Source organism: Schistocerca serialis, chromosome 7 (assembly GCF_023864345.2).
Source record: "Schistocerca serialis cubense isolate TAMUIC-IGC-003099 chromosome 7, iqSchSeri2.2, whole genome shotgun sequence".
NCBI classification, from domain to species: Eukaryota; Metazoa; Arthropoda; class Insecta; order Orthoptera; family Acrididae; genus Schistocerca; species Schistocerca serialis.
In genome coordinates this window covers 294101025-294128766 of record NC_064644.1, presented here as the reverse complement: position 1 = coordinate 294128766, position 27742 = coordinate 294101025, and the positions used below count along the sequence as shown (strand labels likewise).

The 27742-nt window shown below is 44.6% G+C and overlaps 1 protein-coding gene across 3 annotated transcripts in view; it reads right to left on the bottom strand.

Moving 5' to 3' along the window:
* Window positions 1-27313, bottom strand: part of LOC126412451 (uncharacterized) — a 282369-nt gene extending 255056 nt beyond the window's left edge. Inside the window, exons 1-2 of one of the 3 annotated variants that reach the window (XM_050082057.1) lie at window positions 27208-27313; window positions 6063-6142 (exon numbers count right to left, since the gene is read on the bottom strand). In XM_050082057.1, coding sequence (XP_049938014.1) covers window positions 6063-6142; window positions 27208-27302 — 175 coding nt within the window. In that variant the 5' untranslated portion in view covers window positions 27303-27313. Of the gene's footprint in view, window positions 1-6062; window positions 6143-26493; window positions 27110-27207 lie in introns of those variants that run through there. The other 2 variants (XM_050082058.1, XM_050082059.1) reach the window with 2 other exon arrangements.
* Window positions 27314-27742: the final 429 nt, after the last annotated feature.

Below are 27742 nucleotides of genomic sequence, written 5' to 3'. Positions count from 1 at the left end.
AAGGCATTTAGTAATACTTACGATGCAACTTTGGTAACAGTCTGATGCGCGGCACTGGATGCCCTCTATCTAATACGACTCTCTCTTGGTAGTATGTGACATTGACCCCATGATTAATAGTAAATATTGCAGACAGTCTTGGTTAACCATCTTATTACTCTGTAAACAGTGAGTGCTAACTTTAAATGTTGTCTTCTCAGAAAAATTCATAGAATCATGCTCTGTAGCATAATAGCAGGGGCTTTACTGAAGTGGCTGCAGACGCTCAACTGCACTATCTGCCTGTGAGACTGGAACTGAGTGTCTGCAATGCATCATGTTTTGTGCCTGTCGGTGGAAGGGTTTCCATTTTTGACACTACAAGGCGAGAGCAGTGTAATCCATGGCTCACAGCGCTCCCTTTGGCGGCTGTCAACACTATCAGAGTATGAGCACGATGCGCAGATGGATGTGGAGCAGAAGCAAAAAGCAGTCCGAATTTGTGAGAGCCATCTGGAGGCTGCTTCTCAGAACCGAGAACCGCCAGGCGAGTGGTTGCGCCTGTGTGGTGGCGGCCCCTCATGGTTTTTGTTGTGTACCATTTAGCTTGGCACACAACATATTTTCCCAGTTTTCATGGTCACAGCTTGACATTTTTGCTGTCACAATTAAATCTTTATGAGAACCTATTGTACAGTCTTGAACCAGTGGCCAGAACGAGCAGAATATTACTAATTTTGATCCTGTTCTAGTGTTTATAAGTGCGCCAGATCTCTCTATAGTCTTCTCCGATGGTTGTCTATCAATGTTTGTCTTCCGGCAACCAGGAAAAGAATGACAGCACTTGTTACTGTTTGAGCGTCATTTGGTAATAACGCCACATAGTTCACGTTTCTGCACTTACGACACACACTTCAGAAAGAAACGAATGCCAAACTAATCTCTGACTATATGTTGGTGTTTGTATACCCGCATCGAAGTCGCGCTACGTTGCATACAAGCTGCAGCAAAGCTCTCAAACGGAAAGTTTTTGGTTACCCCCTGTAATTCAAAAAGTGAATGACAATAAATTGACGGCTAAATTAGGTTAAACCAATTTCTCCGGTGATCAGAGACCACCATGGTCTTGCCGAAACTAAGAAATATCACCACGAAGGGGCGATGAAACTTTCCGAGCCCCGGATTAATTATTCCTAATAATTTGAAAGATTACAAAGGCTGCCGAGCTGTTACTTTAAATTTCAAGCCACAGCTGCTAAACGAGGGGCAGTGTCAGGCCGTCCTGCCCTTCGCATAGCTGCCGCCACTTCAGTTCCTCCAACTTCTAAGCTGAGGTCATGGTATCGGTGACCGTAACAAATACGGTTGTTCTGGCTTCAGTCATATTTCTTTGAACTTACATGCATCGATTACATGCATCGAGAATAGAAAATAGTGCATTGAGAATGGCTAACCACTAGCCGAAATCTAGATTTGCGTAATAAAATGTAAAAAAAGGACTACTGATTGCTGCACTAAGTTATAAAACATTACTTAAAGTTTATCTGTTCAGGCGCGGATTGAGATTACCAGTTCACATCTCGCTTTGCGCCAATATTTTTTTATTTACTTCTTGCTTTCTAAAAGTTTCATTGACTTCCTTATTCATGTACCGGAAGCTTGAACTGGAATATATGGTGTTGCGTGTAAATAAAGAACTCCACTAACAGAGGTAACGTATCTACCAGGAGCGCTCAATATGTGAAGTAACACATTTATTTTCTGAAAGCGGATTGGTTTCATTCAGGATTCTAATACACCATATTATTCCCCCATCTTTTGGCTACGAAACCCTATTTTTCAACATAATCTCCGTTTAATGCGACGGCCTTCCGCCATCTTACTATGACGGCCTGCATCACAATGTTTTAGACATCATATTTCCTGAACTATATGCCGAACGGTCATATAATTTTACAGGTATGTGCAGCGGTACATGTAGGTATGTAGGTATTGTCCGCAAAACGTCTTGCGAATCGAGATAGTAGAACAGAAGTAATAAATTAAAGAGTGATTTCTTATGTTGTTTTACTGCATGAACAGCGAAAATTGTTTTGGAGGAGAGGGTTGTAGGGAAGCAGCCTACTCACCCCGTAATAAATTCACATCAGTCTTTCCATTGTGTGCCAGCCAGTCCGCTGTAACTAGCTCTGACGTCATAAATGTTGCGCAATACTTTAAAAATCAAGTAAATAACCTGAAACGGTTCTAGCATGTCAGGAGTAATACTAAATTAATATGTGTTGAATAGCAGTTCGATAACTTTAACCATTTTCGAAATTTGGACGTTTTTCTGTAAAAATCATTGGCGCAACAGAAAAGAGCTAGAGACTTTAAAATTTATATTTAGATTCCTTTTTAATAATAATTTAATAGAAACAGTCTTCTGGATCTCACAAATTAAAATTTTTGTTGAAATTCATAATTTTCTGGTTTTTTGTCTGAAAAATTAAAGAAGCAGGATAGATTAAGTAGGCTAATAAATAAGGCTACGATGTTTAGATTTAAGTAGAAGGGAGATCCGCTATAATCATAAAGATGTGAGAAGTTTCAATTGAATAACTATAAAACTATTGCAATAGCGTATCTCCAAAGGGCAAGTTCAGAGCTCGTCTACTGCGTGTAGTCTAATTAAATTAATTCACTCGCCCAAAATAATTGACTTAGCCACGCCAGACTTTTATTATGATTACTTACCTGTGTGCTGAATGCACATTTAAATTGAGAGCTTCATCGGCTATCAGCAAAGGAAGCGATGATTTATTCAATAATTTAAAATGGCTCTGAGCACTATGGGACTTAACATCCATGGTCATCAGTCCACTAGTACTTAGAACTACCTAAACCTAACTAACCTAAGGACAACACACAACACCCAGTCATCACGAGGCAGAGAAAATTCCTGACCCCACCGGGAATCGAACCCGGGAACTCGGGCGTGGGAAGCGAAATCGCTACCGCACGACCACGAGCTGCGGACCTCAATAATTTAATGTGGTGCATTACTAGCCCAGCAGCTAGTCGGGAGAGCCAATTTGATCAGGCGTTCCCTTAGCCGTCCGCACCGCGGCTTTATATATCAGAAGGCTGCGCGAGGAAGGAAGGCCCCAGTTCTATCCAGACGCTGAATAGCACACCATCTGTGTCGGGAGTCGCGTCGCGTCGCGTCGGTATCATTGCTATAAACAGCCTCGGATGCCGTATTAAGTTACTCGGGATACGCGTAACCATGAAATCGTGTTCGAGAGAAGTGTTAATTCTGGGATGACTTTAATTATCTATCTTCAGTTTGCGTATGTCGTATTTTCACGTGCCGCCGCGGGACAGACATTCTACAATTATTTAGCGTGGCGTTTGATGAACCTAATCATCAAATTATGGCGAGCATTCATTTAAACATTTAATTTGGACAGTTATAGTTGCATCAGCGCATTAGACTCTGAACTGCTCTGTTAGTCAGATTGTGTGGATTCTTTTTTTTCATATGTGACTTTCATAATACAGAGAACTTTTTTACACGATCGTTTTTGATTATGAATCCCAGAGAATCTCCTAATTCCTCAGAGCTATAAGCTGTAGCTATAAGTGTATTTCTCAGATGAAGTGGGCACTAGGAATTCTAATTACAGGTTTCACGTTTTGCTAATCACTTTCTGGTTGCCAAAATTATAGTTAGAGAGCAAGTGTTGAGAAAGGCAAAACAACAGCATAAATAATAGGAACATTTATAATAATAATATTTTCCACCCGCCACCCCACATATTGTTAAAACGGCAGGGAATTACATCTTTTCTACATTACAAAACAATTTATATTTCATTTTAAACAAACAATATTTTCCACCCGCCGTCCCACAGGGTGGTGGACAATCGGGGGCTGTTAACGAGAAAAAGTTTCGAAAATGTTAAAAAGCTTTTGTGTAAAGTCTGTTGGTTTTTGGTAAGTCCCTGCATCATGCTCGCGTGGTACCACTCTGCTAGTCGACGTCGGAGTCGATGTCTTGCTGAATCAGTAACCGCCCTATCATCCATGTACTGCTTCCCAAGGAGTGCGTCCTTCCTCGGGCCAAACCGATGGAAGTCGGAAGATGCGCGATCCGGGCTGTAGAGTAGATGAGGAAGAACAGTCCAACAAAGTTTTGTGAGCTCCTTTCGGATGCGCAGCCTAATGTGAGGGCTTGAATTGTCATGGAGAAGTTTTTTGCATTTTTGTGGCGACGAACGCGCTAAAGCCGTTTATTCAGCATCCTGGGGCTAACACAATACACTTCAGAGTTGATCGTTCCACCATGAGGGAAGACATCAAACAGAATAACCTCTTCAGAGTCGCAGAAAGCCGTCGCCATGACATTACTGGGTGAGGGTGCGGCTTCGAACTTTTTATTCGGGGGTGAAGTGGCGTGGCTCCGCTATGGATTGCCGTTTTGCTTCCGGTTCGAAGTGCTCAATCGATGTTTCATCGCCTGCGACCATGTTCGACAAAAAATTGTTACGGTCAGCCTCGTAACGCGCAAGCAATTCCGCACAGATGATCTTTCGTTGCCCTTTATGATCTTCTGGTAGGCGGCGAGGAATCCAGCGAGCACACACCTGGTGGACGAGTGTATCAGCACTACAAACAGAGACATCCGATTATGCAGCGAGGTGTTTTTTGTGATCCGTCTATTACTTCGAATGAGAGTGTCCGCACGTTCCATCACTGAAGAAGTCGAAATTGTGTGACATCGGTAGGGACGCGGAGATTGGACAGGTTTCTTGCGGCCTTATTTCGATGATGGCAGACGCCTCTCCCAACGACTCACCGTGCTTTTGTTCACTGCCAGATTTCAGTAGACATTCTGAAAGTGCCTATGGATATCTGCGATACTCTGATATTTCGCCAAAAGAAACTCAATGATAGTTCTCTGCCTGGAACACATCACCGTTACAAACGCCATTTGAAGGCGACGTATAGCGCTGGAACTCGGAAGTTCGTGAAACTATAGGGGCCGAAACAAGTATATTCCACGCTGTCCCACCAGAATTTCAGCATTTTTTCAACCGAAATTGGTGGAGAAGAAAAATAGGTCGCAATATTTATCGAACTCGTATCTTACGCAGGTCCATTCGCGTAAACAAACTTTGCAGTTTGTCCGCTAGATGTAGTTGACAACTGCCAGTGGAGGGCGCAGCTGTCACAATTTTTTTCTTTGTTGTTATCTGAAACCTTTACAAAAGGTAGGCCGGCAGCGGTTTAGATGTACATGTAGGATGAAAACAGGAGACAGACAAATGAAAAAGAAATGAAGTCATTCACAGAAGGCACTGGTCGCACAGGGAAGTTCAGCTCAGTGCAAACACGTAGACAGACGGTTGACCACGTGAACACAGGAGCACTGACAAAGAAACACCATTGCACTAAGACGAAGAGAAATACTAACACAATGATGGCGATCTTCGGCGCACTAAAAACATACTGGTGCACGAAAAAAGTGGGGGGGGGGGGGGGCTGCCACAGGGAAATACAGGAGGGTTGGTAGGGAGGAAGGGATGCCACGTGGAGAGAAGATAGGAGTGGGAGGGGAGAAGGTATGGGGGGGGGGGTGGAAGCTCGGTGAGGGGGGAAGGAGAAGGAGAGAGGAGGGAGGAAGTGAGGAGGTAGAGAAGGGAAAGAGGGTGCTCTGGAGGAAAAACACAGGAGGAGGAAGGGGAGGATTAAATGTGGCAGGAGGGGTAGATAGAGGAGCCGAGGGCATCATCCGGGAGAGGAAGTTGGCGGAAGCCACCTTGGGCAAGGGGCTGCTGTCACAAATCACACTGACGATTATGGAGATGAGTGTGAACCAACCACACTTACAACCAAGGTCAGTGTACTTCACGATGTTGAAAATGTCACGTGTGAGGACTACTTTATAGGTTGCATACGCATCAGCGCACACACTCACTCACACACACACACACACACACACACACACTCGGCAGCGCTCGCTCTTACATAGTAGGTCATGCGTTGCAGAACGGCAAGGCGACCGGAAGCGTACAGCTGAGGGTGTCAGCCGGACTCACCGTGAAGAGGAAGGCCGTGATTATAGAACCCGCCTTCAACGAGCAGCCGCACCAGCTGCGCCGCATCGCGAGGGCCATCCCTGCAACACGACAAGGCGAAATTAAGCTCGTTAATGCCAGCAATACAGACGCTGTAACTACACTACTGACCATTAAAATTGCTACACCAAGAAGAAATGCAGATGATAAACGGGTATTCATTGGACAAATATATTATACTATAAATGACATGTGATTACATTTTCACGCAATTTGGGTGCATAGATCCTGAGAAATCAGTACCCAGAACAACCACCTCTGGCCGTAATAACGATCTTGGTACGCCTGGGCATTGAGTACAGGTACAGCTGCCCATGCAGCTTCAACACGATACCACCGTTCATCAAGAGTAGTGATTGGCGTATTGTGAAGAGCCAGTTGCTCGGCCACCATTGACCATACGTTTTCAATTGGTGAGAGATCTGTGGAATGTGCTGGCCAGGGAAGCAGTTGAACATTTTCTGTATCCAGAAAGGCCCGTACAGGACCTGCAACATGCGGTCTTGCATTATCCTGCCGAAATATAGGGTTTCGCAGGGACCGAATGAAAGGTAGAGCCACGGGTCGTAACACATCTTAAATGTAACGTACACTGTTCAAAGAGCCGTCAGTGCGAACAAGAGGTGACCGAGACGTGTAACCAATGGCATACCGTACCTTCACGCCGGGTGTGGCGATGACGGGTGTGGCGATGACGAATACACGGTTCCAATGTGCGTTCACCGCGATGTCGCCAAACACGGATGCGACCATCATGATGCTGTAAACAGAACCTGGATTCATCCGAAAAACTGACGTTTTGCCATTCGTGCACCCAGGTTCGGCATTGAGTACACCATCGCAGGCGCACCTGGCTGTGATGCAGCGTCAAGGGTAACCGCAGCCATGGTCTCCGAGCTGATAGTCCATGCTGCTGCAAAAGTGGTCGAACTGTTCGTGCAAATGGTTGTTGTCTTGCAAACGTCCTCCCATCTGTTAACTCGGGGATCGAGACGTGGGTGCACGATCCGTTACAGCCATGCGGATAAGATGACTGTCATCTCGACTGCTAGTGATACGTGGCCGTTGGGATCCAGCACGGCGTTCCGTATTACCCTCCTGAACCCACCGATTCCATATTCCACTAACAGTCATTGGATCTCGACCAACGCGAGCAGCAATGTCGCGATACGATAAATCGCAATCGCGATAGGCTACAATCCGACCTTTATCAAAGTCGGAAACGTGATGTTACGCATTTCTCCTCCTTACACGAGGCATCACAACAACGTTTCACCAGGCAACGCCGGTCAACTGCTGTTTGTGTATGAGAAATCGGTTGGTAACTTTCCTCATGTCAGCACTTTGTAGGTGTCGCCACCGGCGCCAACCTCGTGTGAATGCTCTGGAAAGTTAATCATTTGCATATCACAGCATCTTCTTCCTGTCGGTTAAATTTCGCGTCTGTAGCACGTCATTTTCGTGGTGTAGCATATTTAATGGCCAGTAGTGTATCATATTTTATATGTAAAAATTCAGCCTGCGAATGTTTGTGCTCGAAAAACTCGATAACTACTCTGTGGATTGACTTGAAATTTTGACACGACGTTGCATTCGAAGACGCGTGTGTTTTTATACACCTAAATACGTAATACGAGTGCTATTCAGAAAGTAGCGAACGTCTCCGTCTGATGCCGCTAGGCGCGCGCCGATCGCCTATATTTTGGTATGTGTGTGCTTGGCAGCTCAGTCGGCAGCTGCAGTCGAAAATCCCACCAGTTGTGAGGTGTGGTCTGTGATACGGTTTTTGTTGGCAAAACACCAAAAACCTATAGAAATTTATCGTGAACTGTGTGAAGTGTACGGAAACAACGTAATGAGGGAATATTATGTCCGGCAATGGTGCATTCGGTTTAAAAATGGCCGTACCAACGTTCCTGATGAAGAGAAGAGTGGACGTCCGAGCATTTTGACTGACGATCTTGTCGCTAAAATTGATGTAACGATTCGTGAAAACCGTCGCTTCACAATAACGGAGCTTTCGCTTTCTTTTCCACACGTTTCATGGGCTTTGTTGTTTGAAATTGCCACTCAAAAGCTGGCTACCACAAATTTTGTGCCCGATGGGTGCCCAAAATGCTAACAGAGCACCATAAAGAACAGCGAATAGGGTCAACGTTGACATTTCTGGAGGCCTACCACAAACATGGTAATTCATTACTGGATCGAATCGTAACCGGTGATGAGACTTGGGTGAAACACGTCAACTGCGAGACAAAATTACAGTCCATGGAGTGCGGGCACACAAGGACCCCCCCCCCCTCCTCCCCCCCCCCCTCCCCCACACACACACAAACAAGAAAACGTTTGCAAACCTTGTCAGCAAGGAAGTTGATGGCGACAGTGTTTAGAGATAGGCAAGCTGTGCTTCTTATTGATTTTTTCGAACGTGGAGCAACCATAAATTCTTCCCGGTATTGTAAAATTATGCACAACCTTAGAAGCACTTCAAAACAAACACCGAGGAAAGCTGACGTCCAAAATTTTGTTTTTGCACGACAATGCCCGACCTCACACGGTAAACCGCACTAAACAACCCCTTAATTCATTCAAATGGGAAATTTTCCCTCATCTGCCCTACAGCCCCGATCTTGCACCAAGCGTCTTTCACTTGTTTCCCAAGGTGAAAAACTGGCTTGCAACGCGGCGCTTTGATGGCGACGCAGAACTCCAGGCGGGCGTGACTCACTGGTTGATGTCTCAGGCGGCAGAATTTGACGACGAAGTCGTTCAAAGATTGTCCACCGCTATGATAAATGCCTCAGTGTGTTTGGTGACTATGTGGAATAGTAGTATGTCAGTCGCTCTTTCAGATGAATGTAATAAAATGCCGGCCGCGGTGGTCTAGCGGTTCTGGCGCTGCAGTCCGGAACCGCGGGACTGCTACGGTCGCAGGTTCGAATCCTGCCTCGGGCATGGGTGTGTGTGATGTCCTTAGGTTAGTTAGGTTTAAGTAGTTCTAAGTTCTAGGGGACTGATGACCTACGATGTTAAGTCCCATAGTGCTCAGAGCCATTTGAACCATTTTTTGTAATAAAATGTATTTCTTGCACTTAATTTTTTTTAATGTCAAAACGTTCCCTACTAGAAGAATAGCCCTCTTATATAAAGGGGAAACGTTGTTACCAAATATCTCGAAACGTTCTTAACAGGTTTACTTGAAATTTTTACGCGATATTCTAATGAATAATCGGATAGTCATAGGCTACACATTTTAATATATATGAAATAAAAATGTAAATGTGATATATAAAGGGGAAACAGTGTTCCCAAATATTTCGAAACATTCTTGGCAAATTTGCTTAAAATTTAGTAGGATGCTCTAAGGAACATTCGGATGGACAATAGGCTGTATATTTTACTATAACTTACACTGATGGAAAGTGTGCACACAAACGAAAGTTGGATGGCGTGTTTCTACATAACAAAGATCATCTAGTCACATAAGAATGGCGCTAGGAGCGCTACTATGAGGATGCAAAGAAGCTTTGCTTTAATTACACGCTGTAACGTTCGCGAGCGTTAGTTACCCTCGAGATTGGACGTGATGAGTTAGTATTACCCAAGAATGCCTTTAAGGTGACAAAGACGCCATTGATAACACCCCACTGAGTTTGAACGAGGTATTGTAATAACGCTACGAAAATCTGAATGTTGCTCCTGCGATATTGCAGAAAGGCTTGGCAGGAATGTAGCCACTGTACATGATTGCCGGCAGCAGTGGTCATGGGAACATACAGTCTCAAGGATACCGGGCTCTGGACGCCACGTGGCACCACCAAGAGGAAAGGTCACCGCGTTCGGCGTATGGCTCTGCCGCATCGTAACTGCATCTGCAGCAGCAGTTTGAGCAGCAGTTGGCACCACAGTGATACAACTAACTGTTACAAATCGGTTACACCAAGGACAGCTCCAAGCCAGACACTCTGTAACTGACACCAAAACTGCACCATCGGCGACTTCAGTGTTGTCAAGCGAGAGCTCATCGGAGGGCAGGGTGGCAGTCTGTTGGGTTTTCTGGTGAAAACTGGTTATTCCTCGGTGCCGGTGATGGGTGTTGTGTTGGTTAGAAGGAGGCCAATTGAGAGCCTGCAACCAACCTGTCTGTATGCTAGACACACTGGACATACACATCTGGGATGCGATTTTGCAGGAGCTCTCTCGTCGGTATCCAATTCACCCTGAATGCAAATTTTTATGTCAGTCTAGTGATTCGATCTGTTGTGCCATCACTCTTGAACAGCATTCCGAGGTGTGTTTTCCAACAGGATACACCTCGACCACGTATCGCTGTTGGAGCACAGCATGTTCTACAGAGTGTCGACATGTTTTCTTTTCCCTGTTGGATCATCAGATCTGTCTCCAATCAAGCACATATGGAACATCATTGGATAACAACCCCAGCATCATTCATAAACAGTATATCGACTGACCAAGTGCAACATTCATGGAACTCCATCCCACAAATTGACACCTGGCACGTATACAGCACAATTCATGCACGTTTGTTCATTATACTGTCCTCAGTCACCAATCGAAATGTCTGCACTTATACCTATTACACAAGTTATTTAATAATGATATATGTGGTTGTCGCAGCTGCAGTGACTACCCTGGCACGGGGTCCCTCACACACAAATTCTCAGTTTATCCAAGGAATATAAATGTAGTGGCTCTTGCCCATTCCTTGCATCACCCATGATATTTTGCTGTTTCCTGCAAGAGTTTGATCGTCGTATGCATCTGCACTGAAGTGATCAATTAGTTGCCCTCTCCTTAATTATGGTTCAAATGGCTCTAAGCACTATGAGACTTAACATTTGAGGCCATCAGTCCCCTAGACTTAGACTGCTTAAACCTAACTAACCTAAGGACATCACACACATCCATGCCTGAGGCAGGATTCGAACCTTAATTATACATATGGTGTCGGTTCTTTCGGACGTGTTCAAAAGAGCAGACAAATTTTTGATCCTACAGCCATTATGGATCAAGACACAAAGAAATGACTGACATTATCTGCCAACTGCCATTGAGTTCAATCAGTGGGAAAAGTTGAAAAATTGCGCTAGATGAGATTTTGAACCTGTATCTCCAACTTACTAGGCAGATGCACTGACGACTGTGCCATCTGGACATAGTGCTAACACACTTCCCGTGAGACCCAAATTGTCAACTTATCTACACACTACAGATATAGCGCCCATTGCCCATTATTCTATTTTATAACGCCATTCCTCCGATTCCCGTAAGAGTTCGTGTGTGTTGTGCACCTGCACTGAAGTGATCAACTGGTCATTCTCATCTTAATTATATACATGGTGTCTGTTCTCTAATAGTGTCTCCGGGATCAAAATTGTGTCTGTTCTTTCGGACATGTCTGAAAGAATAGATACCACATATAAAATTAAGGTGAAGACGACAAATTAATCATTTTAGTGAGGATGCAGATCACGTTCGAACTCTTACAGGAATCAGAAAAATGCCATGAGAAATGAGGTTAATTGGCAAGGCCCACTACTTCAGTAGCATGTTGTCAAGTTGAGAATTTTGGTCCGACAGGATGTGTGCTGGGATAATTTGTGCATTTGCCATGTCCACTGTGTCTGGATGGCACAGTGGTCAGAGCATCTGCCTAGTAAGCAGGAGACTCGAATTCGAATTCTGAACCGGCACAAATTTTCAACTTTCTCCTTCGATTTAAATAAGTGCCCACTAGCAGCTAATGTGAGTCATTTCTTTATATTGTGATACACTGAAGCGCCAAAGAAACTAGTATAGGCTGTAAGGTGTGTGGTCTCCTGGCCTTCATTTCTTACATATTCTGTCCTCACAATCATACTCTGCACATCAAGACGCTTCATTCGAACTCAAATTCTATAAGGTAGAGTCAATTTTGTATGAACTCATGTAAGCAATATGTAAATCTAATAAGTAAATCGCAAGTGCGCACCGAGGTTGAAAAAAGTCGAGGCTGGCGTACACAATATGACGGCCACAGGAATTTTTGTTCTAAAGAGGAAACCAGTCCGCTGGAAAGACCGTCCCTTCAGAGGGCTGGGTCAACAACATACCTACTTCAGCTGAAGCGACCGCCAAGAAGAAGACAGATTTTGCCAGAGCGAAGGAATAAGACCCCCGTGTTCGACTTAAAAACAAATTTCGCTACATTATGTGGGAGCGCCCAGAAGACGCATTTTTTCATGGACCGACTGCATAGTTACGGAGTTCTCACAGGAGGACAGTATATGCCTAACCGAGATGCTACAGATTTCCGCATTGGTCGACTCAAACGAAACGTCATTCTCCCAATTAAAAGAGCAACGCTGATTGGCGGAATACTTCTGACGCAAACAGCCAGAGGAATGAGGGAAGACAGCGAATGATATACCCTTGCAACTTTTCCAGAAAAAGGGGCCATTCCGTTGTCACTCTTGGAGCGGGAACACGTAACGAGAGCAAGTGCGCTCGTACGTGTACGCAAAGAGCGAGGAACAAAGTCTCTCCTCAGTACTTCACTGGGAGAGCACCTCTGTCGTTAGCAAGTCGGAGTGACACTCTATATTGAGTCGCTCGCAATTAAGCGTTGTTCACTGTGTTGGCCACCACACTTATTCTGCAGTGTGAACATGGACAGAGTACTAGTTAAATGCCTGCGAGCAAGCATTGAGTGGCATCGTTGTGGACTGGTTATCTGATCGGTGTACCACGCCAATAGTTAGGCTAGGGAGTCTACTACTTAACTATGCTAACTACTTAAGCCCCATCTTATTCTATTATGTGCTCCTGTGAACTTGAATGCTTTATGCAGGTCTTGGAATCACTTACGTCCATCTAGAAAATATTTACTGAGGTTAACGAAGGCGATGTTGGCCTGATGTATTCGAGGATGCCCCTTAGCTGCACTGTCTAAAGGATCGTCCTAAGAAATACCAAATTGAGATCAGCCTGAAGATGCCTAAATAAGGTGAAACGCATAGTTGATAAATAAGAAAACTAAAATTGCAACAAGGACTGTTTTCAACTAATACTATTAAACAATGGTTTGCTGATTCATGCGACAGATGGATTGGAAGAATTTCTATGTAATCTAATTCAAGTTTCTTTAATACAGTGGTTATACAGAGTAGAATATTGGTTTCAGAATAGAAAAATGAAAAGTTTATCGCATGTAGCAACTTTCATACAGCGAACTCAAGTTTCTGGTGTTGTTGGTATTGCCAAGTGTTGTAGTAGGCATCATTCTGAATTGCTGTCGGCATTAAAACTGAATGTCGGTGTGATGTTACGAGAACTGACCAAGCGTCACGTATTGATACCCGACGTTTTAGCTTCGGTTGACAACACAACCGTATTCGGTGGTAGCGACGCACACTTATCTGGCGCTGTCACGGTACCATGTATGCCTATGTTATGTTGCCGTACAACGACGCCCACGTGTGATCCGTAGACGTTTGGACTGTCGGCGGCAGCTGTATGCACGATGGGACAGCTATGTAGTCGCTTTGCACCTTTTTTTCCCATTCCTTTTCCACGCTAGCGTATCCCTCATATTCGCTTGGCAATGGACTTTTGAGGCTGCTTGGATTCCTTATGATGTAGGCTTTTCTCTGACTTGAGTTTTCTAATATTCCAAACATAGTTACGAGTGACATAAGACGACATTTTTCATTATTTTGTAACTTACAATTTGATACCGATTTTAGTCATATTCATGCAAACATTTTTACTGTCGCAGTTGTAGTGCTGGTAGTGCTCTACAAGCTCTTCACAATGGCACCCAAATCAATGTGCTACCCATATGCGTTTCCACATTATCCCAATTTATAAATTATAAATTTAGACAACATTGTCCATGGAGTAAAGCGACCTGGTGCTATATTTAGGTTAAAATCAACAGTCGAGATCGCAATAATATTTGTTTATTTACCGGTTTCGGCTTAAGTTACAGCCAGCTTCAGAATTTTTTGGCTGTGTACGATCGTGCTATGATGAGAAAACCGAGCAGCTGCCAGCATCAGCCATAGGGGGCCAAAACATTCTGAAGATAGCTTTAACATAAGCAAAAACCGGTAAATAAACAAATACTATTGCGATCTCGACTGCTGAATTTAACCTAAAGATATAATGAAATTACAATTAAATCAATACTATGAAATGGGACAGTTGAAAATTGGTGCGCCGACCGGGACTGGAACCCAGGATCTCCTGCTTACAGGACAGACGCTCTATCCATTTGAGGCACCGATGACACAGAAGAGAGTGCGACTGTCTGAACTTATCTCGCAACTTATTGTCCCGCACTATATTCGTAGTGCCCCTACCCATTACACTCATTTGCTCGAGGCTTTACCGATTCCCGTATGAGTTCGGGCAATGTGTGTGCATACGGACAGAAGATGGTCAAATGGCCGGTGAGTTGGGAATGTGGGTCTCACGTGGGATGGGTCTCACGTGAGACGTTCTCAAGATAAGTCCCTGCAGTCGCACTATCCTCTCTGTCCTCGGTGGCTCAGCTGGATAGAGCGTCTGCCATGTAAGCAGGAGATCCCAGGTTCGAGTCCCTGTCGGCGCACACATTTTCATCTCTCCCCGTTGACGTAAATCAACGCCTGTATGCAGCTAAGGGTATTGATTTAATTGTAATTTCATTCTAACGGGCTGCACGGTCACCGATTGTATCTTCATACATCTAAAGTTATAAATTTACTAAAAGCTAATTCGTAATAGTCACGGGCATGCCCCTACATTAGTAAGATGACGTCAGAGGCAAAACAAATACTGAGTTACAAACACGTACAATCAGGAGTACCTGTTGCGGGCTGAAACATTGTTTACGCATTATTAGTCTCGTGGTTATTAGCGACTGAAATCTGTATTTTGTCACACAAGAAAGGAGACTGCAACAGAACTGCGCACTGCATTTCTGGAAGGAGTTCAGCGAGCAGTGTCGACCATGACGGTGCGGCACGCAACCGGCACCATGCGATCGATTCGACCGCCAGGCATCCTTTAAGAACAACAGCAGACACCCCGAGCACAGTGATGAGCGAAGAAGGTATTTAAGGCGATGCCTCGAATGGAATCTGGAACGATGGCATGAGGTTCTCTTCACCGACGAGTGCAGCATTTATCTGTCGCCTGATGACAGTTGGAGAAGAATGTGGAAGCGGGAATGTTTCAATGCACGTCTAACGCGGGCCGCCCCGCAGGTTCAACAGGGAGGTGGACCAGTCTTACTTAGGGGTGGCATCACGTAACTGTGTCGGGCGCCCCTCATCGCCATTGAGAAGTATTTTGTGGGTTCTATTGTCCAGCCTTACAGTCCATTACACGTGGCAAGGCGGGCTTCAGTCCAGAGACTGGTTTGATGCAGCTCTCCATGCTACTCTATCCTGTGAACGCTTCTTCATCTCCCAGTACCCACTGCATCGTATATCCTTCTGAATCTACTTAGTGTATTCATCTCTTAGTCTCCCCTTACGATTTTTACCCTCTACGCTGCCCCCCAATACTAAATTGGTGATCCCTTGATGCCTCAGAACATGTCCTTCCAACCGATCAGTTATGTGATCTACCCATCTAATCTTCAGCATTATTCTGTAGCACCACATTTCGAAAGCTTCTATTCTTTTCTTGTCCAAACTATTTATTGTCCATGTTTGACTTCCATACATTGCTACACTCCATACAATTACTTTCAGAAACGACTTCCTGACACCTAAATCTATACTCGATGTTAACAAATTTCTCTTCTTCAGAAACGCTTTCCTTGCCATTGCCAGTCTACATTTTATATCCTCTCTATTTCTACCTTCATCAGTTATTTTGCTTCCCAAATAGCAAAACTCATCTACTACTTTAAGTGTGTCATGTCCTTATCTAATTCCCTCAGCATCACCTGATTTGATTTGATTTGACTAAAATCCATTATCCTCGTTTTGCTTTTTGGATGTTATCTTATATCTTCCTTTCAAGACACTGTCCATTCCGTTTAACTGCTTTTCCAGGTCCTTTGCTGTCTCTGACAGAATTACAATGTCATCGGCGAACCTAAAGCTTTTATTTCTTCTCTGTGGTTTTTAATTCCTACTAAGAATTTTTCTTTTGTTTCCTTTATTGCCTGCTCAGTATACAGATTGAAAAACATCGAGGACTCTTATAACTGCCATCTGGTTTCTGCACAAATTGTAAATAGCCTTTCGCTGCCTGTATTTTACCCGTACCCCCTTCAGAATTTGAGAGAGAGTGTTACAGTCTCCGGCCGCTGTCGCCGTGCGGTTATAGACTCTTCAGTCCGGAACCGCGCTACTGCTACTGTCGCAGGTCCGAATCCTGCCTCGGGCATGGATGTGTGTGATGCCCTTAGGTTGGTTGGGTTTAAGTAGTTCTAAGTCTAGGGGACTGATGACCTCAGATCTTAAGTCCCATAGTGTTTAGAGCCATTTGAACCATTTGTATTCCAGTCACCATTGTCAAAAGCTATCTCTAAGTCTACAAATGCTACAAACGTAGGTTTGCCTTTCCTTAATCTATCTTCTAAGATAAGTCGTAAGGTCAGTATTGCCTCACGTATTCCAACATTTCTACGGAATCCAACCTGATCTTCCCCGAGGTCGGCCTCTACCAGTTTTTCCATTCGTCTGTAAAGAATTCGTGTTAGTATTCTGCAGCCGTGCCTTATTAAACTGATGTAATTTTCACACCTGTCAACACCTGCTTTCTTTGGGATTGGAATTATTGTATTCATCCTGCAGTCTTAGGGTATTTCGCCTGTCTCCTACATCTTGCTCACCAGATTGTAGAGTTTTGCCAGGGCTGGCTCTCCCAAGGCTGTCAGTAGTGCTAATGGAATGTTGTCTACTCCCGAGGCCTTGGTAATTAATTAAACAATGTATTTTCCAATTAAGCTCTGTTGACTGCATGACGGCCGAGCTGCTGGCGTTAAGTAAACCCATCGTTCTGCACACACATCCTGGGCTATGAGACGACCATCGTGCCACTTAATCGGTATCCCACCATTCACCCAACAGCAACATATTATCGATGGATTCGACTTTCAAGGTGATAATGCACGATTGCGGAGCACCCACCTCGTGAACAATTTCCTCCAGGAGGTAGGAATGCCATTCAACATGTGTGACATGAACCCTATTGAGCACGATTGGAACCAGCTGAAACTTACAGTGATCGCGGCTGGTCCCGGCGGAGGTTCGAGTCCTCTCTCGGGCATGGGTGTGTGTGTTTGTCCTTAGGTTAAGTAGTGAGTAAGCTTAGGGACTGATGACCTTAGCAGTTAAGTCCCATAAGATTTCACACACATTTTGAACTTACAGTGATCCTTGGTAGGTACCCTCTGCACAAACTGGATGACCGCATAGTGTGCACCACGTGGACACCATGACAAGGAGATTGCAGGCATGTTACTATAAAAGGGGCGGAGCAACACGGTATTGAAAGTAACTCGCCACTGGATTTTGATTTCAAAGATATGCAAATGGAGGGTGATTCAGATTCTTGCATTAAATGTCTAGAGATGATAGATCACCTAATGGCGAACAACTTTTGTAAGAGTCAAAATGCTTGCTGACGCTTCTCGATGAGCTAGGCATCCTTTGGTATTCATAGGCAGTGAGACGACGAGATTTTTACCAAACAAGCAGTGGCTACTAACCAGGGCTACTGCGTGCTACCTATCCCAGTGAATCGACAGTATGATTTTCAACATGAAAACATTAAGAATGAGTGTCTCTAAGCCTAGAAAGAAAATATTAGAAGCGAATCAAAAACTTTAATTGACCTGGCCTACCCCCTAGCATACGGAGCAGGTGGTTGGATTATAGGAAACACAAGTTGCATAGCTTGCCACAAAGTGTCTACGCCGTGCCACTTCTCCGGACCATAAACAGTACAAAAGGACGCGTAGCGTTGCCGGAAAGCGTCAGCGAACATTTCATTTCCAACAAACGTTGTTCATCAAGATCAATCACCCCTAGGCATTGTGCAAGGGCTTTGAAATACCTTGTATGTGTACTTACGATTAGCCGGCCTCTGTGGCCGAGCGGCTCTAGGCGCTTCAGTTCGGAATCGCGCTGCTGCTACGGTCGCAGGTTCGAATCCTGCCTCGGGCATGGATGTGTGTGATGTCCTTAGGTTAGTTACGTTTAAGTAGTTCTAAGTCTAGGGGACTGATGACCTCAGATGTTAAGTCCCATAGTCCTTAGAGCCATTTGAACTATTTGTACTTTCGAACAGACGGCCTATATTTCCGTTATTTTTCTGTTTCTAGGCCACAGTAAAGTTATTTGTTTGCTTTCGTAAGGCCTGTTCTTTCATTCCCTACTCACGGTGGAACGGCGTCTGAAATACGGTTCTATATCTAAAGGAAACTAGCAGTCGTAGATCGCACAACCTCAAACTGGATTGACATAATGGAAATAAAGGGCTCCAAAAGCTACAACTCCCACGATCCGACGATCGGACACACGGCTACCTACATAGTTCACAATCGACTACCCGTTTTCAACGATTATTACTCACACGTACAATTACAATGTCAAATAATGGACACTATATAAACTATACAGTATTCTTTGGCAGTAGGCTTATCGTAATCATCGTCCCACCACAACCAAGAAGAAGAGGGAAGAGAATAAAAAGAAGGAAAAATAGGAAGAAGAAAAAAAGAAAAAAAAAGAGGTTGCAGCAATGGTTGATTAAGAATGGAAGTGTTCCAAAGATTCGAGAGTTCATTCACATGATGGAAGAAACGCTGGAATCATTGCAAGACTGAATTTGTATTACTGATGTGAATGCTAATTTTTTGTTGTAGTTCACTATGAACAATAATTTTTGAAGTTATTACCAATAAATTCGTAAGCAATGTAAGCCTTCACAGGGTGGTAGATATGCAGCTGGTGCAAAACTTCATGTGAGAATTTTACGTATAGACTTCAGAAAATAAGTGACACATGTCGTCGTACGCTAAGACCATTGCGAAATAAGACCTGTTCACTGTCAGAAGACAGTACATGTTCCGAGTTTCCTGCGGACAGTTCTGCCAAGGTGCGGGTAACAGGTGTGTCATTAATTGGAGCGGCAGGTGCAAACGTACTTCAGAGATGAAGTATACGGGACAGTACGATTCTTGTGGCTAACCGTCTAAATTGCACACAGATCCACCGTGAAATTCTGGTGGTACCATGAACCAAATGCAATGTCGCGCACAGCCTTAGTCAAGTGATGCCAACAATTTGATCAATGCAGCACAGACGTGGATGATGCTGATCGGTAAGCCAAGGTCTTGTACCATGCCATTTCCGTCTTTTCCGCAAACTTAAACTACGTTTAGGGGAGGGGGGAAGAAATTGTCAAAATGGCTCTGAGCACTATGGGACTCAACATCTTAGGTCATAAGTCCCCTAGAACTTAGAACTACTTAAACCTAAATAACCTAAGGACATCACACACACCCATGCCCGAGGCAGGATTCGAACCTGCGACCGTAGCAGTCCCGCGGTTCCGGACTGCAGCGCCAGAACCGCATGGCCACCGCGGCCGGCAAGAAATTGTCCGACGATGAGGACGTTCACACAGTAAAATTTGTATGGTAAATAAAAATTGCTTTTCTTGCTGCACTGTATTATTTTTCTCCCAGATTCGTTTCGTCTTTTCGCTTTAACGCATCATCAGTGGGGTCTAGAATGATAATCTGCAAACAACACGTATCAAACCAAAACTATATCATTCTAGATCCGACTGATGATGCCTTAAAGTGAAAAAGACAAAACGCGTCTGGCAGAAAAAAAAATGCAGTGCCGTAAGAAAAGGTGGTTTTTATTTACAAAACAAATATTTCTGTGTTTGCTGCGGAGGATGGCCACGCAAACAAACTCGTTCACACAGCTCCGTCGCCAGACTAGATGCCTACGTTGAAAGCTAATGCTATGTACCTGTGTCTTTGAGGCATTTAATAAGAGTCACTTTGCCTGTCATAAAAATGTGTAACATTCTTTTTGAAATTCTCTTGTCGGTGTACATATAGCGATTTTATGTGTTCCTGATACGAAATAGACAAATAAGTAGCTCTATTCTGATCCTGTTACTATTTGAGCATCATTAAGGAGGTTAATTCGTAATTACTCACCTTATCAGTGCAAAACTCAGTAATTGATAAAGAAACTCACAGAATAAGTTTAGTGTGGACTTAATAATCTGAACGATTACTTGTTCCATCTACCCTAAATTGGTAAAAAACGCTACCTTCAGCCCTTGCATTGTTGTTCCTCCACAGCGCATTTCGAACGTAGTTGTTCCATTTACAAGTGATATTTACAGTTAAAATATACATACTCTATAGTTTTATGTCGCTTGATTCCAGTTGCGAAAATCCACGTAAATTTCTAAGTTTATTGCATTAATTTTGGGAGTACTTCACACATTCAGGAAATGGGCAACACAATACGCACATTTTTGAAAAGAAACAAAAACCTTACTAGTATACTGTTTGTCATACTTTTTCATGAGTTACAGCTTCCAACCGATGTCGTATGAGAAATAAAAATTATACACCACAGGGTGAGGCAAAAATACCCTAAAATGGTTCAGTTATATTCAGGTCAGGGGGGCCTGTATGGGCATGAAACATGGGCAGTAGGGAAGACAGCAGTGAAACTATTTGAAATCTTTGATGTGTGGTGTTACAGGTGTCTCTCAAAGGCCAGATGGATGTATGGAGTGAGGAGTGGACGTGTCCTGCAAGGCGTCAACGAGAGAAAGTGCACAGGAGGGGGCGCAGTGAGCCGGAGGGAGTGTGTGTAAGGGCAGGTATTACGATGTGAGTCATTGCTGTACACTGTTGGTGAAGAAGGAAAGAACTGCACACGCACTTCGTCCAGTGCAGTTCCTCTGGTGAGCGACTTTTTTTAAATTTCTCAACAAGTGTCATTTCCAAATTCGTTTGATAACTGGAAGATGAAACTATACAGTTTAATAATGTAGATAATAGAAAACACAGTTTGTCAAGCCTGAAAAGAGGATCAGATGACTCAAGTTTTATGTAGTGACAATGTCGCATCTGACGTTACTGAAAACTTTATCCGAACTGAGTGACCGAAAAAATTGTACTCCACTGTGGTCCTTTAGTGGGCCTTGGAGACGAATTTAGTCAGACATCGTACTCAGCGAAATCTTTCCATTTCCCGTTTCGTTCACTGGAGAGAACTTATCACCCAGCTGAGCGTTATGTCGACAAGTCTTTAACAGAGCCAAGCCTCTTCCATATAATGGCAGACGATAGGTTGTAAGTCACTGTAAAAGACCTTATACGAAGAATAATTACGAAATGTGGTCATCTGCAGGCCTCTGTTCCTTTTCTGTCAACCGTATGAGTACCCCTCTTTTAGAGGGAGACAGCTACAAAATGTACAAACGAGGAGTCAGATGCTTAGTAGCAGGAGAAGACGATGAAGAATAAAGACTGTGACACTGCACTGCTGGTGCCATAAAGGTAGGTTATAGGAAGTGAGGAATTGTGACAATCGTTTACGTTTAAAGTTAAATAATTGTACAAAATGGTATTTTCCAAATTATAGTATTACACTCGCGAAACATGCCAGCTCGCCTTGACATTAACTATAAGCTGGAATGTAAATACACTGCAGGCCATTAAATGTGAAACATCAGGAAAGACAACAAATTGCGATTTTTTCCTTATCATACGTATAAAGTATAGTAGGAAAAATATGTGAAGAAATTTGAAGATGATTTGTGGGTCTACAGGGAACGAAATTCGGTACACAGAGCTGAAATCTCTTGCCTTATGTTGTCGAAAGATACCATCACGGAGACCCTGACGACATGGCATGGCCACCAGCCTCAACACGTCAGACCCTACCGGGTATGCTAACCAGAGGCGCCCGATGGTACTTCATACCAGCACACCAGATGCTAGGTTCGTTTTACAGTGACGAATGCAATTTGGAAGTGTGCAATCTCCTCGGAGCCTCCGCACGTACACTATGTGATCATAAGTATCCGGACACCCCCCAAAACATACGTTTTTCATGTAAGGTGCATTGTGCTGCCATCTACTGCCAGATACTCCATATCAGCGAACTCAGTAATCATTAGACATCGTGAGAGAGCAGAAAGAGGCGCTCCGCGGAACTCAAGGACTTCGAACATTGTCAGGTGATTGGATGTGACTTGTTTCATACGTCTGTACGCGAAATTTCCACATCCTAAACATCACTAGGTCCACTGTTTCCGATGTGATAGTGAAGTGGAAACGTGAAGGGACACGTACAGCACAAAAGCGTACAGGCCGATCTAGTCGTTGACTGACAGAGACCGCCGACAGTTGATGAGGGTCGTAATGTGTAATTGGCAGACATCTATTCAGACCATCACACAGAAATTCGAAACTGCATGGGATCCACTGCAAGTACTATGACAGTTAGGTGGGAGGTGAGAAAACTTGGATTTCATGGTCGAGCGGCTGCTCATAAGCCATACATTACGCCGGTAAATGCCAAACGACGCCTCGCTTGGTGTAAGGAGCGGAAACATTGGACGATTGAACAGTGGAAATACGTTGTGTGGAGTGACGAATTACGGTACTCAATGTGGCGATCCGATGGCATGGTGTGGGTATGGCGAATGCCCAGTGAATGTCATCAGCCAGCGTATGTACTGCCAACAGTAAAATTCGGAGGCGGTGGTGTTTGGTGTGGTCGTGTTTTTCATGGAGGTGGTTCGCAGCCCTTGTTGTTTTACGTGTCACTATCACAGCTCAGGTCTACATTGATGTTTAACGAACCTTTTCCTTCCGCTCCTGAAGAGCAATTCAGGGATGGCGATTGCATCTTTCCACACGATCGAACACCTGTTCATAACGCACGGCCTGTGGCGGAGTGGTTACACGACAACAACATCCCTGTAATGGACTGACGTCGGAGGAAGGCAATGGCAAACCACCTCCACTAGGACCTTGCCTAGTCGGCGGTGCGGGTCTCTCGCATCGTCCCCTACGCTCCTCGGAGTACGGGACCTCATCATCATCAGTGGACTGACCTTCACAGAGTCCCGACCTGAATCCTATAGAACACCTATGGCATGTTTTGGAACGCCAACTTCGTGGCAGGCCTCACCGACCGACATCGATACCTGTCCTCAGTGCAGCAATGCGCGAAGAATGGGCTGCCATTCCCCAAGAAACCTTCCAGCACCTGCTTGAACGTATGCCTGCGAGAGTGGAAGCTGTCATCAAGGCTACGGATGGGCTAACACCATATTGAATTCCGATGGACGGCGCCACGAAGTCGTAAGTCATTTTCAGCCAGGTGTCCGGATACTTTTGATCACACCATCGAGTTGCTGTAAAGGAAACAGGACTCGTCGCGAAAGAGGATATGGTGTGAAGGGAAGTCTCGACAATGATCGCCCTGTTGCGACTCTGTGGTGCTCCACATGTTCAAAAATGGCTCTGAGCACTATGGGACTCTACGTATTAGGTCATCAGTCCCCTAAAATTTAGAACTACTTAAACCTAACTAACCTAAGGACATCACACACATCCATGCCCGAGGCAGGATTCGAACCTGCGACCGTAGCGGTCGCGCGGTTCCGGACTGAAGCGCCTAGAACCGCTCGGCCACCGCGGCCGGCCTCCAGATGTTGCCACAGTGTTGTTGTAGATACACTGTCTGATCAAATGTATCTGGACACACCTATGTAACTCGGAACTGATCACTAGATGTCACGAGAGGCGGACCTTACAGTATAAAAGGAGGCGGGTGCAATTGTGTTGTCAATAGAGTCGCAGTAACAGCAGGAAGGGTTGGCTAGGAGAACTCATCGGCTTCTAATGTGGGCTAGTCACTGAATATCGCCTGAATAACAAATCCATCACGGACATTTCAACCCTTCTCAAGCGGCCCAAGTCGATCGCTGCTAATGTGACTGTGGAGTAGAAACACGAAGGAACAACCAAGCTAAACTGAAACAAAAGCATACCTCGCATACTGACAGAGAGGTAGCGTCGAGCATTGTGGATGGCGGTTGTAAATGATTGCTTCAAGGAATAATTTGTGAGTCCCAAAGTGTTACCAGCCATCCAGCTAGCACCATGATTTTGCGTAGGGATTAAAAATAGCCACATATTCTAAGGTTCAATGCTAAGCGACGGTTGTGGTGGTGTAAAGACTAATGGCACTGTACAGTGGATGTCTGGAAACGAGCGATTTGGTGTGCTGAATCAGGCTAAACCCTGTAGCAATCTGACAGTAGGGCTTAGGTTTGACGAATGCTTGGAGAGCATTACCGGCGATCATGTGTAGCCCACGCAGTGAAATATGAAGGGGGTGGTGCTGCAGTATGGTTTTTTTTCGTGGTTAGGATGCGGTCCGCTTATTGCGCTTAAGAAAACGCTAAATGATAAAGGATATGAACATAGTTTGTATTGTGTACAGCAGAGCAACACTTCGTTGACAATGATTGATCGTATCAGCATGAAAATGCTCCCTGTCATAAAGTATCATCAGTGATACAGTGGCTTGTGGACGATAACGTTCATGAAGTGGACTGTCCTGCCTACAAATCCGACCTGAACCCAATTTACTGATTCAAGGTACAATCGCGCATTGTTGGCGAACAATATGGCTGTCCTCTCGGGCGCTAGTCGCATGTGGCAGTTGATGTCATGCAAGGCGTTGAGTTTAGCCCTCCTGAACCCATCGATTACATATTCGCATGCTGGTCATTGTACCCGACCAATGCAGGCAGTAATATCACCGAATGATAAACTGTGGTTTCGATAGGCCGCGATCCATTCAAATCCGATTTCTGAATGAGAAACTCAAGGCATAATCTTTCATTTATACGGAACGTAGGTGACTTTACGCTTACCTAATTCTTGGTGTTGCACTGAACTACCAGTCATTTTCATATACGAGCTTCGTAGTATACAGGCCTAATTATATCATTCATTCGTTTTCAAAAGTCTATATTTTTCGAATGTTATATAGACAAATATGATTGATGCATGAATAGAACCATAAACCCACCGAGTTTGAAATTTACCCACCAGCTAGCGTTACGAGTGCAGCGCTTTAACAAAAATAACGGCGAAGCGAGAAAAAGAGGTTTTGTGTGCAAATACACTTCTCAGGTTTCCGCCGGAAAACGCTTCTTGCAGCAGTGATATCAGCAGCAACTGCCATCACCTCAAATGTCGAGCAGTTGCACAGATGAAATATTGTGGGATTTGCACAGTACGTTCCGGTGGCAAAACCGAGAAGTGTATTTGCGATAGATCCGTCGGGAAAGCGTGGAAAGTCACAGATTTTTGTGTGTCGGAATATGCGAAACGTTTATCCGTTGCAACAGTGCAGCGTGCATTAGGATGCTCAAATAGTTCAAATGGCTCTGAGCACTATGGGACTTAACATCTGAGGTCATCAGTCCCCTAGAACATAGAACTACTTAAACCTAACTAACCTAAGGACATAATACACATCCATGCCCGAGACAGGATTCGAACCTGCGACCGTAGCGGTCACGCGGTTCCAGACTGTAGCGCCTAGAACCGTTCGGTCACAGCGGCCGGCCATTCAGATGCAATTATGGAAAAAAACCACATGTAAACAGAGCACTGCGCGTTGGTATCGACAATTTAAGATATACTTTTTTTCTCTGTAAACAGAAAAGTAACGGTCATCAAGTGTGCCAAATGCAACTGTTGAAAGAGCGACGGAAAACTTCTACGCGTTCCAAAAAAATCAACGATTCGCGCTAGCCACGAACTTGAAATACCGTAGAAAACTGCGTGGGAGATTTTGCGACGGCGTTTGTATTTCAAACCGTACCGTCTGCAGCTCGCGTAACAATTAAACCGGAAGACTATATGCCCGGCGCCTTTCATTTTGCATCACAATGGGGGAAGCAATTTAAAAAAAAATGTGTGTGAAATCTTATGGGACTTAACTGCTAAGGTCATCAGTCCCTAAGCTTACACACTACTTAACCTAAATTATCGTAAGGACAAACACACACACCCATGCCCGAGGGAGGACTCGAACCTCCGCCGGGACCAGCGGCACAGTCCATGACTGCAGCGCCTTGAAGCAATCAAGGATGAACATTTTACTCCAAGGTAATATTAGGCGACGAAGCAACATTTCATTTACCTGGGAAGGTTAATGGCCACAGGAGACTGTGGGACACTCAAAATCCTCATGCAATTGTGGCGCGTGAACGAGACTCGCCGAGGGCTAATGTTCTTTGTGCAGTGTCACAGACGAAACTATACCGGCCGTTTTTCTTCCGTGAGAAGATTGTAACGGGTGTCTCTTACCTGAAAGGTAGCAGTTGTTGTTGTTTCCACAGATGACTGCTGGTTACGAAACCTTCATCTTCCAATAAAAAGCGGCGTCGATGTTTGTCGCTACCAAATCGATCAACCTGTTCTTTTGGCTCCCGTGTCGGCTGACCTAACGCCCCGTGATTTTTTCCCTTGGAGGTACGTTCAGAACCGTGAATACGTCCCCCCTCTGCCAAGAGCACTGGAACAGCTCAGAGAACGCATCAATGCTGCTGTGATGTTGCTGCGTAACATGTGCAATTACTTTGATTACAGCCTGGACGTGTGTCGTGTGACCAGACCGGTACTCGTAGATCACTTGTAGAGTGCAAAATGCGAACTTGGTGAGTTTACTGCTCTGGTCATGCACCGACTATTTCTGTACATGTAACACCTCGAAAAATATAGAACTTTGAAAACAAATGAATCATTTGTAGTAGCCCTGTACTTCACTCCTGTTCAACATTTTCTGCACGACGCACCCATAGTATTCCAGCTTCAGTGGGCCGCGGAGTACAACATCACAGCTGATTTGCGCTACAAGCGATAATTTTTTACCGGAACACTGAATTGCTGAAGTGGTTCCATCCTTAACGAGACGAGGAAATTTGATACAGATGGTGTCCCGGTATGACGGCTATCAAAGTGTACTTCTCGAAGCTCGGCGCGGGCAGATGGCGCGACTCAGCTGACGCGCAGCGCACGTACCTCTGTGTGTGGAGTGCAAAGCGCCGGCTCAAGAAGCACTGGAAGCGCCAGCCTTGGCCGACCGCTCTCGGTGGACCGCCCGAGCGCAGCGCCATGCGGCCCAGGCGGACTGCTAGCGAACTGCCGATTTGCAGCCCGTTGCCTGCAAGCTGAGTATGCGCTCTTCCAGCATTCCTCCTCCCTTGGACAGGGCCGTGTTTAGAATCTATAGGCGCCTAAGCTAAACCTGTACTGCTGGCCCTACCTGGCCAAATTTCGTGACAGTTAACTAGCAAAAATAGCATTTTAGAGAAAACTTTTAATTTAATGCCTTAAAACGCAGTATATAAGGTCTATTATAAAATTTATGGAATTTTAATAAACAATTTATGATTTAATAAGTCGATGAGATTCAAAAATTCTTTTGATACTACCGCTCTTAAATTCCCTCCTTTTTATGGTGAACAATTTACATTTTATGGTGGTCCGTGATAACATAGGGTGGTTATGATTAAACTTTCACTACCTGAGCCAGTGCAGATGGATCACTATTTAC